Source organism: Pelophylax lessonae, assembly GCF_965119305.1.
Source record: "Pelophylax lessonae genome assembly, chromosome: 2".
In the NCBI taxonomy this organism is placed as follows: Eukaryota; Metazoa; Chordata; class Amphibia; order Anura; family Ranidae; genus Pelophylax; species Pelophylax lessonae.
The window spans coordinates 297,111,224-297,130,798 of record NC_138769.1 but is presented as its reverse complement, the minus strand read 5'-3'; the positions used below and the strand labels follow the sequence as shown (position 1 = coordinate 297,130,798).

Genomic DNA, 19,575 nt, shown 5'->3' with positions numbered 1-19,575 from the left:
CAGTCCAGCTGCTGGCGTCAGTTCCAGGAACAACAATGCTACCAGCAGCTGACCCACGCAAAGTCACTTGTAGCAGTTCTGGGAGTTGATGTGGGTGGGTCTTAGGGTTACTGTGGGCAATTTTGGGCCTTCGGGTACAATGTAACAATGTTAAAATGTATCATGTTCTATTTGCATTGCTACCTGCTTTCTTATTTCAAACTGACCACGCTAGACAAAGAAGCACATCTTTCCCCGCGTGTTCAGTATTATGGCTGTACAAGGAGCACAGCCTGCCTGTCCTTCAATTGTCAGACTTGTAGTCTCCACCCCCACCCCCACCTCTCCAAGCCCTGTATGCAGCTGAAAACAGAGATTATGTGATGGTTGTTTTACAAGATAAGGGTTCACATATACTTTGTAAATGCTAGCCTTTAAAGCATCAGTCTCAGCAAACCTTTGCAATCTGACAATCATGCCGACTTTAGCTTTTAGCAGGTTTCATTATCATTGCAAATGATTTAGAAATCTTGCTTTGAGAAATAATGTATACATGTACATAGTGGCATATATGTTTACAGATTACATATACAGTTATCTTAGCAGTTGTTAAGCAGGAAGGGGAAGTAAGACTGAAAGAAATACAGAGTGTATTCTAGTCTGCAGATCTCTCTGGAATTCATATAAAAAATGATCACTCATTTAAAGCGGAACTGCAAAGTTCCACTTGGAGGACTCACCCCCCCCCCCCCCCCCCCGGCTCCTCTGGCACTTCTGAGGAGCGGGGGGAGCAGGTTACCAGATTTTGACAGGTATCTGTTTCCCACTTTGCTCAGCAATGGAAGTTCTGCTTCTTCCCTCCCCCTGCAGTCTTCTGCGACACTGAAAGGTCCCAGAATACTGTATGCACCATTTACAATGCACAACTCGCGCATGCGCAGTGGGCAGCCGGCTGTGAAGCCACAAGCTGTCACAGCTGGGTGCCCATAGTGAAGATGCCAGCACTGCCAAGGGAGGACAGAAGGTGAAAACGTCTGGGCTGGGAGCACTGCTGGATCGTGGTATGTTTCCTTGCTCTGATTCTATCCAGCTAGACTACCATTCTCAATAATTTAGTTGGAGGGTTCTCTCACATTCCAATTAAAAAGTAGATTAAATATTTTTACTAGTTATATTTTGTAATTTTACCTAAATCAGCATTTTGAATTACAACTAGAAAAACGTACAATTTCCGGGGAGATTGTGTGAGAGTGGGAGCAGTGTGTGTGGGAGTGGCAGCTGTGTGTCGTGTAGGTGTAGGTGTAGGTGTGGGTGTGATGGGGTGTGTGTGTGTCTATGTGGGTGTGTGTTTGGCAGCAGTTAAGACATTTTGGCAGTTGGAAACAAACGGTCGTAGTCTTAAAAACTATAAATCCTACAGTGAAGAGCTTTATATTGTGAGAATCAAAAGACCCAGACCACATTTTGATGCATAGTAAGGCCTCTTTCACACGGGCGTTCCGCATGTCCGTATATCACCCCATCCGTTTGCGGGTGATATAACGGACATAATGCATGTCAATGGGATTGCAGATGTCAGCGGATGACATCCGATTTTCCTCCTTTCAGTTCTGTTTCGTTTTTTGGAACGGAACAGAACTCTATTTTTGTTCCGTTTAAAAAACGGAACGGATGCAAAATCGGATGTCAGCGGTGTCATCCGCTGACATCCGCAATCCCCATAGACATACATTATGTCCGTATATCATCCACAAAAAGATGGGATGATATGCGGACATACAGACCGGATGACACAAAAGTCATCCGTGTCCGTAAAAAAAAAAAAAAAAAGTGCTGCAGCGGAGGAAAAAATCGGAGCGGCCGTGTGAAAGAGCCCTATGTCTCTGAAATATTAAAAATGAAGGCACAGTCGCAGTTTAGAAATTGCCCTTCAAATTCGAGGTGGCTAGAGTGGAGTTTCAATGAATGTCAATGGGCAGCGGGAGTTGCAAACAAATAGTCATATTGTGAAAACTATCAGGACTATGGCATAGCCATGGACATTTTTAGTGGCATCAGGGATAGCTGAACGTTTTGATATAAGATTTGTGTAGGTGAAAATGAGGGAGTGGTGGCAGTTTAGAAATCATGTCCTGATTTTTCAGCTCCCACTCTAGCTTTGAGCATTCCGCTATTCATTCCTATGGGACCAATTTCGCCACAAAAACGCTGATATTTCTTGAACCATTCGGCAAAACGTTCCACAAAGTAACAGGACACCAATCGGGAACAATCTACGCGTTTTGGTATATTACTGTCTATGTAGTGTAAAAACTGTGGGAGGAGTTAGGGTGGTAAATTTGGCTACAATAATAAGAATATATATGTGAGATAACAGTAAGTGGTCTTGCCATGCAATAACACTTTATTAGCGCATTTCTTAAACATGACCATTTAAGCCACAGTTTACATACACATGAACCACATGTAAATCACACAGGAACCACCCCACATTTCTGTTTATTTCACATGCCATTCAGTGCAGTGAGATTTGAGCACATATATTTTTGAATGGGCCTGAATCGCATCAAAATTGTGCATGCAGCAATTTTGGAACCGTAATGCAACCGAATCGCATAGTACTTTTGTACCCTGGGATCCAGTGCAGGCAAATGCACTGTATTTGCGACCAAAGTTCGGGGCGTTGTTAGGATTGCACTGATCCACGCTGCTGATAACAAGGGCAGTGCGATCTGTATGCGGTGCTGGAAATGCAGAGGATTTTTAGGATTCAGAGGAAAAATTTGAGGTCCAATGTTCTTTTCAAGCAGGAATTATAATCTAGAATCATAATTAAAGGCTAATTCCTTTTAGAATAGGTAAATCTTTGTTGAGTGGATGAGATGTTTATGCAAACAATCTGTACTTCTAAACCTCCAGTTACAAGGATATTTAGCTCATATTCCAACTCACCTCCCTCTGCCTTGGTTATTGCTATGATTTCTGGTCCAAGTGAGAAAATATTTTTTTAACTTAATGTAAATTCAGGCCAATTGGATTTCATGCAGCAAAAAAAATTAGGACACAATCAGGCTTATTCAGTAAAGCAACACAAATTATAGTGACTGTTTTAAAGTGCAATATTCTTTACAAAGTAATATTCCTTACAACAAATCACACTTTTAGTATCAATGCAATCTGCATCAGTTTATTGAGTAAGCCTACATTTATCAATAACTATTACATTTGTGGAATCCTTTAATTGTACAACTTTTAATTCTCAATGCATTTTTTTCTGCAGTGGTATGCAAGAAGAATCTGGATAGTACCACAGTTGCGATTCATGGGAATGAGATCTACTGCAAGTCGTGCTATGGAAAGAAATACGGGCCTAAAGGATACGGATTTGGACAGGGAGCAGGCACTCTAAGTATGGACCGAGGTGAAGCCCTGGGAATCAAGCATGAAGAGTATGTTTATTTCAATATTTGCTGATACTGAGTCAGGTTTTTGTTTCTTAGTTTAAACCAGGATTAAACCCAAAACCAAAAGTTTAACATATGGCAGCTTACCAATCATTAATTGTGCTGGCTGCATTAATTATTTTTAGGCTTTTTTTCTCTTCTTTTAACCTGATGATCTGGCCAGTAACACACCTCCTGTATTAGAGTGCACCTACTCTGGAGCACAGAGGGCACACCAGACAGCAGAAGGGCCCTCTTTACTATTGATTGGATACAATAAATAGCAGCTAGACTCAAATCATTTTATTGAATAGGATCAGGCAGTGATTGCGATTGGTTGCCAGAGGTTACAGCATTTGAGTAGTGCTCACTGACTGGCTGCTACAGGTTACAGCACACATTGTGGCTCACTTAATATTTGCTAGAGGTTACAGCACATGACTTCTGCTTGTTTGGTTGCTAGAGATTACTGCACATCAATACTATTCACTGATTGGTTGCTAGAAGTTACTGGACATCCTTACCACTCACTAATTAGTTGCTAAAGGTTACTGCACATTATTACTGATTGGTTGTTAGAGGTTACTGCACATCCTTACCACTCACTGATTAGTTGCTAAAGGTTACTGCACATTATTACTGCTTACTGATTGGTTGTTAGAGGTTACTGCACATCCTTACTGCTAACTGATTGGTTTCAAGAGGTTAGTGCACATCATTACTGCTCACAGATTGGTTGCTAAAGGTTACAGTACATCATCTCCTCACTGCCTGCACAGCATGGACTGGGGAGCAGTGTTAATTTTGACATCAAATTTCGATTTAGTTTTAGTTATAGTTAAAATGCCATTTTAGCTTCAGTCGTATTTTAGTCTTTTGACTAAAATGCCATTTTATTTTGTCGTATTTTAGTAATCTGAGGTTTTTGTCATATTTTAGTCGACTAAAATCGAATAGGTTTACTTAAATTTGAAACATTATATACTCCTGGAGTAAAAATCGAATAACCTGTTTATTATTTATGGTATCAAGGTTTCAACATGCACAACAGACACCGATTTAGCCATTGTGATAAAAATTGTATGTAGTTTTAGTCCAAGTCTTTTGACTAAAATGTAATTTTAGTCATATTTTAGTTGACTAAAATAGTATTAATTTAGTCAACGAAAATATTTTAGTCAAAAACATTAACACTGCTGAGGAGGTGAGGGGACTCATCAATAGACAGAAAACTCCTAAGGAACCTAGGACTCCTGGGATCAGTGGTGGTGCTGGGGGAGTGGAGGGTGTGATCAGTGGCAATGCTGGGGGGTGGATGGGTTCGGTGGCTGTTGTGGGAGGATGGGATTAGTTAGGAGGCAGTAACCTGTGGCAAATTCTGAATCATGTAGTGCAAAGCTGGAAATCTTTGGCCAGTTTGTAGTAGGGGATTTTACACTGGCCACCAATGTAATGGGGAATTTACAATGACCACCAATGCGTGGGGGATTTTACGCCACCCACCAATATAAAAAGGGATTTTTACATTGACACCAATGTAAGGTAATTTACACCAACCACCAGTGTAAGGGGAAATATACAATGACCTTCATGTAAAGGGAAATTTACACTGACAACCATTGTCGAGGAGATTTTGTACTGTACTGACCACTAATGAAAGGTGACACTTCTACACTGACCACCAGTGTTAGGGGAATTTACACTGACCACCACTGTAAAGGAGGATTTACACGGACTCCAGTGTAAGGGCAATTCTGCACTTACCACCAATGTAAAGAGAAATGTACACTGATCACCAATGTAATGGGGGATTTTACACCAACAACCAAGAAAAGGGGGATTTCTACAATGGCCACCAATGATTTACACTCTCACCATTAATGTAATTGGAAAGGAGGATTGTAAATGTAAAGGAGAATTTGAAACTGACCCCAAAAGGTAGAATTTTTTTTTTTTTTTTTACCGACTACAAATATAAAGAGGAGTTTCTGCACTGGCTACCAATGTAATGCGGATTTTACACTGACCACTAATGTAATAGGAGCATTCACAGTAACCACCAATGTAAGGAGGGATTGGCATTCACACCAATGTAAGGGGGCATTCTCACTGGCCACTAGTGTGAATGAAAGGATTCCACACCAAGCCCCAATGTAATGAGAAGATTTACACTGACCACCAATGTACTTGAGACATTTAGCCTGTGTTCACACTTTGTGTGTGTGTGTGGAAGGCATGCAAAATCGCTTTCTTAACACCACAGAAACACGCTTCCCTTTAGCAGATACACAGCAGTGCCATTAATTGTTAAATGACATCCTCATGCATCCGCTGACATGTGCGTTTTCAAATGTACCAAAATTCACGGGGCCGTGGCACCATGTGATCTTGAGAAGGGGTTAGGGACTTTTTCTGCATTTCTAGTGCATAGAGTAGCCCTTTAAAATGAATGGCCTGCCCTATGCATGACCTACATCTTTATCCACCCTGTCAGTACACATTTACATTCTAAATCACCTGCTAACCAATGCACCTCAATCCTCTCCACTCCAACCCCACCCCCCCTTAACTCTACTTGTCTTCTCTGCTCATCTTTTCACCCACCTTCCTTACCTCTATACATCCCCCTCCTTACCCACCTGTGCACCCCAAATTGTAATTTCCTCTTCCTCTGCACACCTCCCCAACCCCCCCCCCTCCCCCCCCCCCCAAAACACACACACACCCACACACACCCGCCCTCCATTTTTTTTACCTTTGCAGAACCGGCTGATGGTAAGCTTAATGACCACAGTTTCAGGCAGGACTTTAAAGCATGCTCCTTTACCTCCCCAGTGGGCAGCATTCAGCAGAGGTGATGGTGGATATGACCTCAGGGGGGCATGATACACATATGAATGCCGCCTCTATTTGCATATCAATGCCGCTGTTCTGCCACTGTTTAGATATTAATTCTGCCACTATTTGCATATCAATGCCAGTTATTTACACATACAGTAAGCACAGGGTCTGCAGGTGAGTCATCTGTACATGGTAATAGGGTAGAACTGGGCAGCATTATTAGCAGAACTTCACACTGAGATATCCGGACACAGCATGGGACTAAAACTTCAAAGGACAAGAGAATTTAAGGCGGAAAATTGGCAAGTATGAGGCAGCTGCTTTGGGCTCCACAACAATGATGGGGCCCAGGGCAGCTGTCCCTTTTGCCCACCCTAAAGACAGCCATGGACAACAGCATTGTCAGTCTGTGGGAAGGGGAGTGTTAGTGTATCTAACTCAGCCAGTGCATCTAACACATTGACGCCAAACTCCAGCTCCTCCTGCAGTTAAAGTAACTTTTTTTTTTTGTCTTTTTGGAATAAATGCTGTACATAAAAAAAAAAAAAAAAAAGCTGATCATTGTAAGCACCCTAGTCAGGGGTAAGTAGTTTGTCTGAATACTCTTAACTAATGCATTTGTAAGAGAGCTTTTTCTGTTGAAAAACAGATGTACTGGCTGGATCATATGGTCAAAATAAAGGTACGAAAGCCTTAAAAAAAGAAACTAATACAGCCATCACATTTAAGAATTGGTAACCTGCAATATAATAAATGTTTGTTTTTGGGTTTAATACTTCTTAAAATATGGACTATACTGCATATCCAGTCAATGTATTTTTTTTTTTATTGGTAACTACACATAAATTGCTTATACCTCTCTCTCAACACAGCCCAGGAAAACATCAGCCTACAAACAACCCGAATGCTTCCAAGTTCGCGCAGAAAGTAGGAGGCGCTGATTTGTGTCCTCGCTGCTCAAAGACTGTGTATGCTGCTGAAAAGGTGATCGGTGGAGGAAATGTAAGTGTTATGCCATTTTATTTATAATGGATGGATCAGACACTAGAACTGTGTCTCATCTCTGTACAGGATATGACCATGCATGCAACAGATTGATAATAAATCAGTCAGAAAGATGTACATTAGGCCGGCCATAGATGGAGCTTATTTCTTTCCTGCAACCAAAGAAATTAGTTTGATTTCCCCAAATCAACACAGACAGTGTTGATAGGGGAATCTGCTCCCCTCCCTCCAACTTGGGTACTCCATGATTTCCAATGAGCACCATTCATATCTATACAACTTAAAGTCTCAATGACTTCGAAGTAATATGATTTGAATGCGTTTTGAGGTCCAAATACATAGGCATTGCTTCAAGTCCAGTCATAATCGCAGTAAAATCGTGTGACTTTTAGGTCGCATAAGTGGGAAAGGGGCCTTATAAAAACTTGTTAATTCCATTATATTGGATATAAATGCAGCCTTTAGATAGAGGATAGTATATGATATGCCTGAAAAAGATGCTCCTTCACCTATCTGTGCCCCAGTCAGTTGCTCAGTGACAGGCTTGTGGTACTACTGGATTAAATCCGTACTGCTTCACCTTCAGATTGGCTTTGGACTTCTTGTGGCTTTTATTCAGTGGGACCACAAGCCTGTCCTTGTGCCACTGACTGGGGCACAGACAGGTGAAGAAGACAGATCTTTTTCAGGCATGCCACGCTTCATAAACTATCCCTTTATCTTGAGGTTGCATCTAAATCTGAACAAATAATAAATCCCTTGTCACTCGCTCCCTCTCTAAGGCTTATTTTACACTTGTGGTTAGAGGATGCTAAAAATGCACAGTTGAGCCTCAATTTACTGCCCCCCCCCCCAACTACTCCTCCATAAACTGAAAAAGCAGTGGAAGGGGGTGTACATATGCAGTGGCTGCCGTGGCTGCAATGTTTTGCAAAAATGATTCCCACTGTCAAGTTCAACTGAATAGAGGCAGCCCAATTGCACGTAGTTGTGATGCACTGGTGTGGGATTTAAGGGGTTAAAACAGGCAGTCAAATCCAAACACGAATTGCTCTTGAATTGGGAATGCAAGAGTAAACAAGGCCTTAGATAAATGTTCACAGTGAATAACAATGTCTTGAGATCAGTACGCCCATCTCTTCAGTCAAAGCTCTCTGTCTTAGAAGTACAGTTCACATAAGATAACCATTAAGTAAGACCTGAAGCTGCAATAGTTACTTGTCAGTTCCTGCACATCAGTAGGCGTATTGACAAAGCAGAATAGTAGATAAATCTTGAAGTCCAGTGTGAAGAAGCATAGTTATTAGCGGTCTATGCCCTGGCACAATTGGCAGCAACAGTACTGCTGTCCAGCCTGCTCGAATGGCTGTAGCTGTGAAGTCAGCCCAGTAACCACAACAAGTAGAATACTGATTCCAGACATTGTTATTCAATGTGAACATTTATCTAAGAGAAGGAGCAGGCGCCAGTTTATTATTTTGTTTATCTTTTGTATATTTATGTTATTTTTGTTATAATTAGTGGAATATCTAGAGCAATTAAGCTGCTGCTGATTAGAGATGAGCGCTGGCATCCTTCAAACTCTATCTGAACTTCAAAAGATGTGCTTTTTTCAGTCCAATCAGCTTAATGTCATTGATTATATATGGCCATGAGTCTAAATTAGGCCATCGACGTCACCAGCATCCTAAACCTTTGTTTACTTGTGCTGCAAGGTGGTAAATGAATGCCCAGACTCAGCTCTATTGTTTATGGATCCCCCAGTAGACAACAGTATAGATGTTTCAAATATACCCACTGTGAACATATGTAACAATAATGGGCAAATATATAAACTATGCTCCACAAAAATGCTTAGTGTGCACCACACATTTGCTGAAATGTTGAGGAAACTATCTTCTTTGCTTTCCCCATCTTTCAATCCATAAATTAAAATCCCTCCACGCTCCAAATCCAGAGTGTAATTCATTAGTGTTTCCTGTACCATAAGCACCTCCAAATCACCACAAATCTGTGCATACACTCCAGTGGAAATAAACTCGCCAGAATAAATTGACCAGTTCAATCAATAAACTGATCTCAAAAAGTGCTTTTATTACAAACTTGTTTATCTCCTATGACAGACCTTAAGGGTAACATATGAAACAAAGAAAAAGGAGCCATCATCGTGTAACCAAATTTATTGATAAAACAAATGGAGAGACACTTACAACAAAAAAAGGTGTTCTCCTAGCACTAAAATGGATAAAACTTAGATTAAAATGGCTGCAATTGTTTGGATGGAAGAGCAACCAGAGCTCCTCCAAAGATTTTGCCCTTACTGCTGATTATATTTACCAGAACCTTCAAATCCTCAACCATGTACTGTGGAATTTCCATGTAGTTGCATTGATATCTGTTTTACTGAAATTTTTAATAGAAAAACAGCAATGTTACTGTTTACATCCACTATTGGGGTATACTATACATCAGTTTCTTAACCAGGGTTTCATGGGGTTTCTCCAGAGGTTGCTAGGGGTTCCTTGAGCAATGACCAATTTCTGCCTCTCACATACTGTAAGTTAATGGGGTAAAGGGGGGCAATTCTTTCCTTTGACCACACGCGTAAGGAGAGTTCTTTCCACTGACATCGCATTAATGTATCTTGATTTGTAGATCTAGAAATTGTGAAAGTAATTATTATGCTACATGTTTATATGATTCTGGCTCTCTGTGCTGGCAAGAGGTGGCATCTATCAAGAGTTATTCTCGCTAATATGAATTTTGAATATACTGCTACATTTTATTAGTCACAGGTGGTTTTAAAGAAGAGCATAACCCTTTTATCCTTTACAGCTAAGGAAGCTGCTATCTTAACCTCGTCCTGATCTGTAGTTGTAATGGTGCTGCACATGTGATCTGTTATCCTCTCCTTTGGTCTCATGTCACTTTCTGTAATTAAAAGGTGTGCATTTCCAGTGTTGATTGTAGGTCCTGGCTCAGTTAGAGAGGAAGGCCGACCGAAGCTTTACATAAGACACTATCCTACTCACTGATTATGGGCACCGTGCTGAGAATACAGGATAATAAAGGCTGCGCAGAGCAGGGTTAGACATGGCTTTAGGTTGCTAGTTTTTATTTATGTTTTACATAGTGGTACCTGTAAAGGGGTCAGCATGAAGTGATCTATCCAGACTTAATTTTCCAACTAAAGTTCCACTTTAACTCCAAAATGGTGATATTTCTTGATGAATTTGTTGCAGCCATGTTAGAATAGTGTCACAAATAAGAATTATTTGGATTTGTTGCATGTGTCAAAACTATCTCGGAAAGTGTTGCAAGGTTACAAGAATTTGGCGCTAAAGTCCCCTAATGCAACATTGTGGACATTGTGCCCTGAAGTACATAATTATTAAAGGTTCATTTATGTGTACGTACAGTAGTAATTATTTTATAATTAAGCCTGATTATATTCCTCGTGTCTTTTAGTCTTGGCACAAGGCTTGCTTTCGTTGTGCTAAATGTGGGAAAGGTTTGGAATCCACTACACTGGCAGATAAGGATGGAGAAATATTCTGCAAAGGTAAAAACCTATTATATCTTATTTCCACTGTCAACATTATATTGAATACACTTTGTTTATACTTGTTACTAACCTTCCCTATTGCCCTGGAGAGAGTATGAGAAAGCTACAATTTCAGGCTAAGGAGACAACATGATAATAAGACAAATGCCCAGTAACCTATTACAATTTGGAAATCAAAAATATTCGGAATAGCAAAAAAAAAAAAAAAAAACACTCCTAAAGTGATTGTAAAGGCTCCAGTTTAGTTTTTTTCATTAAATAAAAAAAAAAAAGATGTTATACATACCTGCTCTGTGCAAGAATATTGCATAGAGCGGTCTGTTACCTCCTCTTCTGGGGTTCCCTTCCGGCAATCTCCGCTCCTCCTCCTCCCTCAGTAAGTGGTGTCCAAAGACACACACACCATGGCTTGGCCTGGCTCCTGCTCCCCTCCTCACAGGATTTGACTGACAGCAGCAGGACCCAATGTCTCCCATTGCTCAGTCTCCAGTGAATAGTGGAAGAGAGAAGAAGAGCTGCAGAAGACAGGCACAGCACTGAATCGACAGAGGCAGTGCCATCTTAAGAGCATTATAGGCCCCCGGGCAATACAGTGCACTGGGGCCCTGCCTACACAATCACCCACGAGAATAAAAATGCAAAATATCGATAAGGCGATATTTATTGGTACAGCAGTGCAAGCCTAATGACAGCTTCCAACTTCGGAAGCTGGGTCCAGAAAACACACACACGGACAGGAGTCAGACTCGACGGTCCTGTGTGTTCCTGTTCCCGTTGAGGCGGACAGGCATTTCTGCAGTTGTGGGCTCCCTCTCCAGGGCCCAAGTGGCCTGACAGCAGTGCAGGGCCGACAGCTGGCAGTTGGATGCACACGGGAATTGGGACTGGGTAGCTGGGCAGGTGGGCCCCCGGGCAACTGCCCAGCGTGCCCATTCGGTAAGATGGCCCTGGACAGAGGACTGAAGTAAGTGTTGGGTGGAGCTGCTTTGAAAGTTTTTTTTACCTTAATGCAGTAAATACATTAAAATTAAAAAACCTTTTAACTTTTGAACCACTTTAAGTATAAGTACACTTTATCGTTAATCACTTTATCGGTAATACTAAAACCACATTAATCAATTTATTACAATACAAGTAATTGTGAAAAAGGCCCCAGTTTACACAGCTCAGACGGCTGAGGAGTGGTTTGCAGTAGGGTCCTGTGCGTCTCCGGGACCATTTCAGGTTCGAATTTAGCCACAAATTTGGACTGAATTCGGACCTAAAACTGTGAACAGGGATGCACCGGACCCCCTGCTACGAGCCACTCTGCACAGTGTGAACGCAGCCTGAGACAGAGGGTGAAAGTGGTGTTATGAGAAGTCACAAGACTTTCTGAACCTCAGGGAACATGTTTGTATCACTTCTCAGTGTGTTTGTTTTGCATGTAAATAGAGCTCTTATTTATTAATTCAGTATTTTTCCTCGTACCCAGGATGCTACGCAAAGTGCTTTGGTCCAAAAGGCTTTGGATTCGGACAGGGTGCTGGTGCCTTAGCCCACACTTCATGAACAGATGTTTCCAGCTTGTCCTTGCTTACCATCAGACAAAGTAAAATGATCAGTGGCAGACGCAGTTGCTTAGCACTGCTACTAACTGCTGCAGCTTTGAAGATTCTTTTGTGTGCTGAGGTGTGTCTACAAATATATGAAATGTATTCGTTAAATTTTAAACATGTATTCAATCCTATTAGGATGTCAAATCAAAACAAATTAAAGTGTAAGGAGTAGTTGCAACATTGCCACATGGAAGGAAATTGGAGATTACTACTACAAAACACATTTTATGCTTTTGTGTAGTATTACTCACACACCCTAAAGCAGCCATATACAGTATAATGTTTACTTACAGCTTGTTGCTGCCTTTGAACACTAATGACAGGAAAAACATGCTTAACCTGGGATATTTTTTGGCTATTTTTGTATAAATTTTGCATTTTTTTTTTATGGTAAGCAATTGTAATGTGCAGCTGTTGGGTGGCTTTTTCACGCTGCATTAGTGGTTTTCACATAATAATAATAAAAGTATATTTATAGCACTGTGTGTCTCTATATTCAATTTTGTTACTTAAAAAATAAAAGTGTCTGCAATCCTATAAAAGCAGCATGCATCATTTTATTAAAATGTATATATTTGTACTTGTCTCAGCAGTCTCTGGAAATATGCCAGTATGACATGTTATTTTTTTTAAGAAAAATTCCTGCTTCCAAAAATATTGCCTGCAGTCTCCTTAGTACTTCCCTGAAAAATCTGCTCTCAGGAGACGAGTTGCTGATTAAAGCCATTGCAAAGCCGGTCTTCTGTGTCCAAACAGTACCCTCTAGTGGTTGAAAGGAACAAAACCATTTATTAATGGAAAAGTTGGATGCAAACACAGGGCCCAGGTCATGTAGCCAGATACAGGATATGTCTTGGGTAAAGGTAACCCATTATATGCCAGCATTTGTGCATGGACATACAAATGTATAGTTTTTATTGAAAGTTCAGTTCTACTTTTAACTTAGCAAAGCCGGTTAGTAAATCAATATACTTCAGTCAACCTTTGTGAGGCGAGGGCCTGGTAAACGCTTCCAAAATCTTCCTTGGCCCACCATAAATAAAAGTGTGGGAATGTAAAACGTTTATTTAAAATGAATCAAACTGGGGTACTGAGTAACTAACTAATTATAATAGACCTAATGGGATTATGGCCCTTAGGGGGAGATTTGCCCCCCCTCCCATTCATTGGTGTCAGTGGAATAGTGGTCCCCAGGGTAGAATAGCCTCCTAAATCATTGGTGTGATTGGAATAGTGGGCTCTGGGGAGAAACCGACCCTTCAAATCATTGGTGGCATTTACCTTTGAACAGAAACCAGCATCACCTGCAGATAAAAACTGTTTATTTTCAATGCACAGCCCTTCAATACCTCTTACAATGACATCTTTCTGTGTGCAGGTGCAGCAGTGTTGGAGCCATTTCGGATTTGTCATGTGCTGATCAGTTCATTAAAAAGTGGTAGTAATACTGTGGCTTTCTCAATGATGCTCTGATGGGCCAGTCTGAGCCTGGGGTGATACAGTAGCCTTCAGAGCAGACAAAACTGCAGGTCACTACTGTTTTACATTATTTGCAAGCTGATAGTACTAGTTTCACACAAATCAGCCTTCAAAAAAGTAAAGTTTATAAAAGTACCTACTGTCTTTATTTTTCCTGGTGCCTATCCAGGGCAGCATACCAGTGATAGAGCAAAACCAATAATCACCTCCCCCAGGACCAGTGAACAGCTTTGGTAGCCTATATAAGGGTATAGGACTTTAGCAATGCTAGTGAAAAAATTCAGACCAAGGATGGGTATGTATGCTGCCATGGACAGGCACCAGGAAAGGAGAATTAAAACAAGTATTGATACAAATTTATGTTTTCCTGATGGCTTCATGGCAGCATTACAGTGATAAAAACTTACGGACAGGGAGGGTAAATGCAAAATTATTTATTGATGGATAGAAGAAACTGAAGCCTGAATGGTTCTGCTGAATTCCACCGTGGTTAATGCTAAAGTTGTATTGCCTCGAGATGGTGTCTAGCTGGCAGCCCTGCAGATCATATCAGTAGATGCCGCCACTGCCCTTTTAGAATGTGCTCTCACCACTAAAGGAGAATCTAGCCAAACTGCTTCATAGCCTCCTTACTTTTCCCCTGGTAGGCCAAAAAAAAAAAACCTTTTTGAGGATCTGAAAGAAGCTGTTGAAAAAAGGTGTTTCCTTAGCAGAGCCGCTGTTAGAAATCACGGGGCACCCTACAGCCTACCTAATCAGCCCCCAGACCCCACCCACCTCAACAAAATGCAGCCTTGTCCTCAAGTGATATTTGTTTTTCTCCTGCCTGTTATAAATTTGATTAGACTAGTGTTCAAAGACACCTGAGATCATCCCTTTAAGGCATACTGTAGATTTTCTTTAAAGCATAAGTTGACCTTGACCACCCAATTTTGGGTGGAACATGTAACATGTCCCAAATCCTGCAGCCGCCACGTTGATGTCCCCAAATTTACGCCAAATTTTTCAGTTTTTTATCTGTTAAAAAAGTTTGAAATATCCAATAAATTTCGTTCCACTTCATGATTGTGTCCCACTTGTTGTTGATTCTTCACAAAAAATTACAGTTTTATATATTTATGTTTGAAGCCTGAAATGTGGCAAAAGGTCAAAGTTCAAGGGGGCCAAATAGTTTCGCAAGGCACTGTATAAGGTGCTCCAATTGATGCAGTTCCGCTGTCTGGAGAATATGATAGGAGGCCTTCTAGCCCCCCCAAGGCTTGTAATTCAGAAACTTCTTTGTCAAAGATGTTGTCCCAGAAAAAGCATTCTTCCGATGGTGCAATTGGAGGTTTTTACAAGTCCCTGCTGTGACGAAATAAATAAAGACTCACTGGCCCACCTATTGAGACTGTAACTGTTGAGATTGCAGCTGACTAAACTTTGGGAGAACTGAGGCCAATTCCTCTATCTGTTTGTAGGAAGGCCAGTATGTGCGAGACAGATGAAAAGATAGCTTTGATATTCTTGGATGTTGCAACTGTCACAAACTTGTCCCAGATATAAGATTCTATTTTCCTTGATCAGAGAAAAATGACACTTGACGCTTTGAATTGAGGCAAAAAACGCTATGCTTTGTTCATTTTTCATATCTGAGGTTTACCATCCCTCCCAACCATCCTGGATTCTGCAGGACTTTCCCATGGTCCTGGGCTGGAGTCCCAGAGGCTACTGCTGGAACTGGGTTCACTCAGTGGAAGTGCTCTCAATGGATGCAATGCTCCCAGTGAGCATTCTTGCATGCCTGCACTCTCAGCCTCTCCAACTCCCCCTCCACTTCAATCCTCCTTGCAGTCATTTGTTGCTAGGACCGACGGCATCCTAGCAACTGATCATGTGCTTTGCAGGCACACACTTGGAAGAAACGACCTACCAAGCAGATTCAGGACCTCTCCTGACTCCCGACTCCCGCTTTATGCCTTCCAGAGGGGCACCACTCGGCCGGCCCCCCCGCCACCCTTTCAGAAGTTCAAGGGCTGTAATTAAACCCTACTGATCCACCTGCGCTTGGATAGCTGCCACCTCCCTGGACTCTGTCAGCCGCTCCCTGCACCCAGAAGGTATCTCAGGTCCTCCTGTACAGGTCTCGGCAGCTTTATTATTATACATGATTTATATAGCGCCAACAGTTTGCGCAGCGCTTTACAATGTGAGGGAAGACAATACAGTTAAAAACAGGAGGAACTAGAGGGCCCTGCTCGTTAGAGCTTACAATCTAGAAGGGAGGGTCAAGAGAAACAAAAGGCAATAACTGTGGTGGATGGGTTGATGGAGAAAATGGAGGTACATTTGTTAGGTGTGGGTAGGATAGACTTCTCTGAAAAGGAGGGTTTTCAGAGATCGCCTAAAAGCTAATGGAGTAGGAGATAATCGGACAGATAAGGGTAAGGAGTTCCATAGGATTGGAGAGGCTCTGGAAAAGTCCTGGAGGCGAGCATGGGAGGAGGTGACGAGGGGGCTAGAGAGCAGGAGGTTTTGAGAGGAACGAAGAGAGCGATTAGGTTGGTATTTTGAGACGAGGCTGGTGATGTAGCTGGGGGCTAAGCTGTGGATTGCTTTGTAAGATGTTGTTAGTATTTTGAATTTAATTAGTTGGGTGAGCGGAAGCCAATGGAGGGCTTGACAGAGGGGAGCAGCGGACACTAAGCGATTGGTAAGGTGTATGAGTCTGGCGGCATCATTCATGATGGATTGAAGGGGGGATAGCCTGTGAAGAGGTAAGCCAACGAGAAGGGAATTGCAGTAGTCAAGGCGCGAGATGACCAGAGAGTGAACTAGGAGTTTTGTTGTGTCTTTGGTTAGAAAGGGGCGTATTTTGGAGATGTTGCGGAGGCTGAGGCGGCAAGATTTGGACAGTGATTGGATGTGGGGTTTGAAGGAGAGTTCAGAGTCCAGGACAACACCTAAGACCATGGCATGCGGGGATGGGCTGATAGTAATGCCATCGATATTGACGGAGAAATCAGGGGAAGAGGCACGTGGTGGAGGAAAAATTATAAGCTCGGTTTTGGATGCATTGAGTTTGAGGAAGTGGTGAGACATCCAGACCGATATATCTGATAGTAAATTAGTGATACGTGAGGAGACTGAGGAGTGGATAGATAGATTTGGGTATAGCGTCAGCGTAGAGATGGTATTGGAAGCCGTGGGAGGCTATCAGCTGACCCAGAGAGGAGGTGTAGATTGAAAATAGGAGGGGTCCAAGAACAGAGCCTTGGGGGACCCCAACAGAGAAGGGAAGAGGAGAGGAGGAAGTAGAATTGGACATAACGCTAAAGGTGCGGTTGGATAAGTAGGAAGATAACCAGTGAAGAGTACAGTCACGGAGACCAAAGACGTGGAGTTTTCTGAGGAGGAGGGGATGGTCAACCGTATCAAAGGCAGCATAAAGGTCCAGAAGTAGGAGTACAGAATAGTGTCCATTGGTTTTGGCCATTAGTAAATCATTGTCAGTTTTAGGAGAGCAGTTTCAGTGGAGTGTTGAGGCCGAAATCTGGACTGAAGGGGATCAAGGAGGCAATTCTCGGCAAGGTGGTCGCACAGTCGGTTGTAGACTAGAGGTTCAAGGAGTTTGGATGAAAAGGGGAGCAAGGAAATAGGGCGTAGGTTGTTCAGATCGGTTGGGTCCAGTGAGAGCTTTTTGAGTATGGGGCTGACTAGTGCGTGTTTTAGAGAGTTGGGGAAGATGCCAGAAGAGAGGGAGAGAATTGAAGATGTGTGTTAGAGAGCGTAGAATAGGGCCAGAAGGTGAACGTAGCATTTGCGAGGGAACTGGATCCAGAGGGCAGGTGGTTAAGTGGACGTTAGCAAGTAGTTTAGCAACCTCATCGGTAGTGGTGGGGTTGAATGAGGGAAGTAATGATCGCACCTGTGGGCATGAAGCATAAGGCATGGAAGGTATCTGAACAGCAACGATCTCCTTACGAATTGTATCAATCTTCTGTTTGAAGTGGTAGGCAATCTCCTGGGCAGTGAGTGAGTCGGTGGGAGGGGGTAGTGGAGGACGGAGTAGAGAGTTAAAGGTAGCGAAGAGTTGCCGGGGGCGTGATGACAGGCTGTTAATGAGAGTGATAAAATAGGTCTGTTTGGCAGTGTTGAGACTGGAATTGTATTTTTGGAGGGCAGATTTATATTGGTTGAAATCCTTCTGAGACCCAGTCTTATGCCATAGGTGCTCAAGAGCACGGCTATGCTTTTTCAGACTTCTAGTGTTTTCAGGTTGCCAAGGTTGAAGGGGTCGGGGCCTGATTTGGTGAGGGAGGCCAGTGTGTCCAGGGAGGCTAAAGCCTCGTACACACGCAACGAATTTCTGCCGACCGGTCGTCGGTCTTTTGTCCAGATTGGTGTCTGTTGGTTGGAATGTGCTCTAGACTGCACATGAATTTTCCCGCACGACAGAATTCTACTTCAGAAGTGATGTCATGTGTTGGATTGCTTTCTATGCGTTCTTTCATCTCTGAGCATGCCTAGTCTTGCTCATAAGATTTTTCCCCATCGAAATCTGTACTAATGAGACAAAAATCGGACGTGTTTTGATGGTCGACAAAAATTATATGGCCTGCACACCAGGATTTTTTCGGCCGAAAAGTCGGAGTCGGTTGTCGGAAGCACCATACTAACAAGCCGAAAATCGGCAGATCGGTCGTCGGACGAAAATTCCCGGCCGAATTTCTTCTCGTGTGTATGGGGCTTAGGAGTGAAGCGTTGTAGACAAAAGTGGCTAGGTTGGCGCAGGACAGGGGTGCGATTTTGTCATAGAGGTGGTCGGTAGCAGAGTAGAGAAGAGAAGGGTTGAGATGGTGTAGGTTTCTGCGGGTAACTGTACGGTAGCTGGAGGGAGAGGTGGTGGAGGAGAGGGAGAGAGTAAAACTAATAAGGTAGTGATCAGAGAGAAGGAAAGGATTGTTTGAAAGGTTGTGCGGAGTGCATAGGTGGGAGAAAACAAGGTCAAGAATGTTGCCTTCAGAGTGAGTAGAAGCATGTATCCATTGCTTCAGTTCAAACAAGGAGGTTAGACTGAGAAGTTTGGAAGTGGTAGGAGTGTTAGTATTAATAGGGATGTTGAAGTCGCCGAGAATGATTGTGGAGATTTCGGAAGAGAGAAAGTAGGGTAGCCAGGCAGAGAAGTCGTCAAGAAAGGTCGATACTGGTCCAGGGGGGCGGTAGATCACAGCTATCCTTAGAGAAAGCAGGGAGAAAAGACGAATGCAGTGTACCTCAAATGAGGATAGTGACATAGAGGGAGGTGGGTGAAGTACCTGAAAGATGCTATGTGGGGCTGAAAGGATCCCGACATCCCCTCCCTTGCGTCCATTGGGTCTAGGGGAGTGGGTCCATAGAAGACCACCTTGGGATAGGGCAGCAGAAGACGCAGTGTTGGATTCGTGAAGCCAGGTTTCGGTGATGGCGAGTAGATTAAATGAGTTAGCGATGAAAAGGTCACAGAGAGAGGTGAGTTTATTACAGACAGAGCGGGCATTCCAAAGGGCGCAAGAGAAAGGGAGTCTGGTCATGGGAAGAAGAGAGATGGTAATTAGATTGTGCTGACTGCGGCTGCAGCCAGAGGGTGTAGGGTAAGTGGTGTGTTGAGCCCGGTAAATGATGGAGGCCCAGGGTTTGGGGATAT

General features: G+C 42.7%; 1 protein-coding gene across 1 annotated transcript in view; it reads left to right on the top strand.

Moving 5' to 3' along the window:
* Positions 1–12,585, top strand: part of CSRP1 (cysteine and glycine rich protein 1) — a 39,715-nt gene extending 27,130 nt beyond the window's left edge. The window contains exons 3-6 of the mRNA XM_082248365.1: positions 3,260–3,428; positions 7,136–7,265; positions 10,737–10,830; positions 12,308–12,585. Of these exons, the coding sequence (XP_082104491.1) occupies positions 3,260–3,428; positions 7,136–7,265; positions 10,737–10,830; positions 12,308–12,384 (470 nt within the window). The 3' untranslated portion in view covers positions 12,385–12,585. The remainder of the gene's footprint in view (positions 1–3,259; positions 3,429–7,135; positions 7,266–10,736; positions 10,831–12,307) is intronic.
* Positions 12,586–19,575: the final 6,990 nt, after the last annotated feature.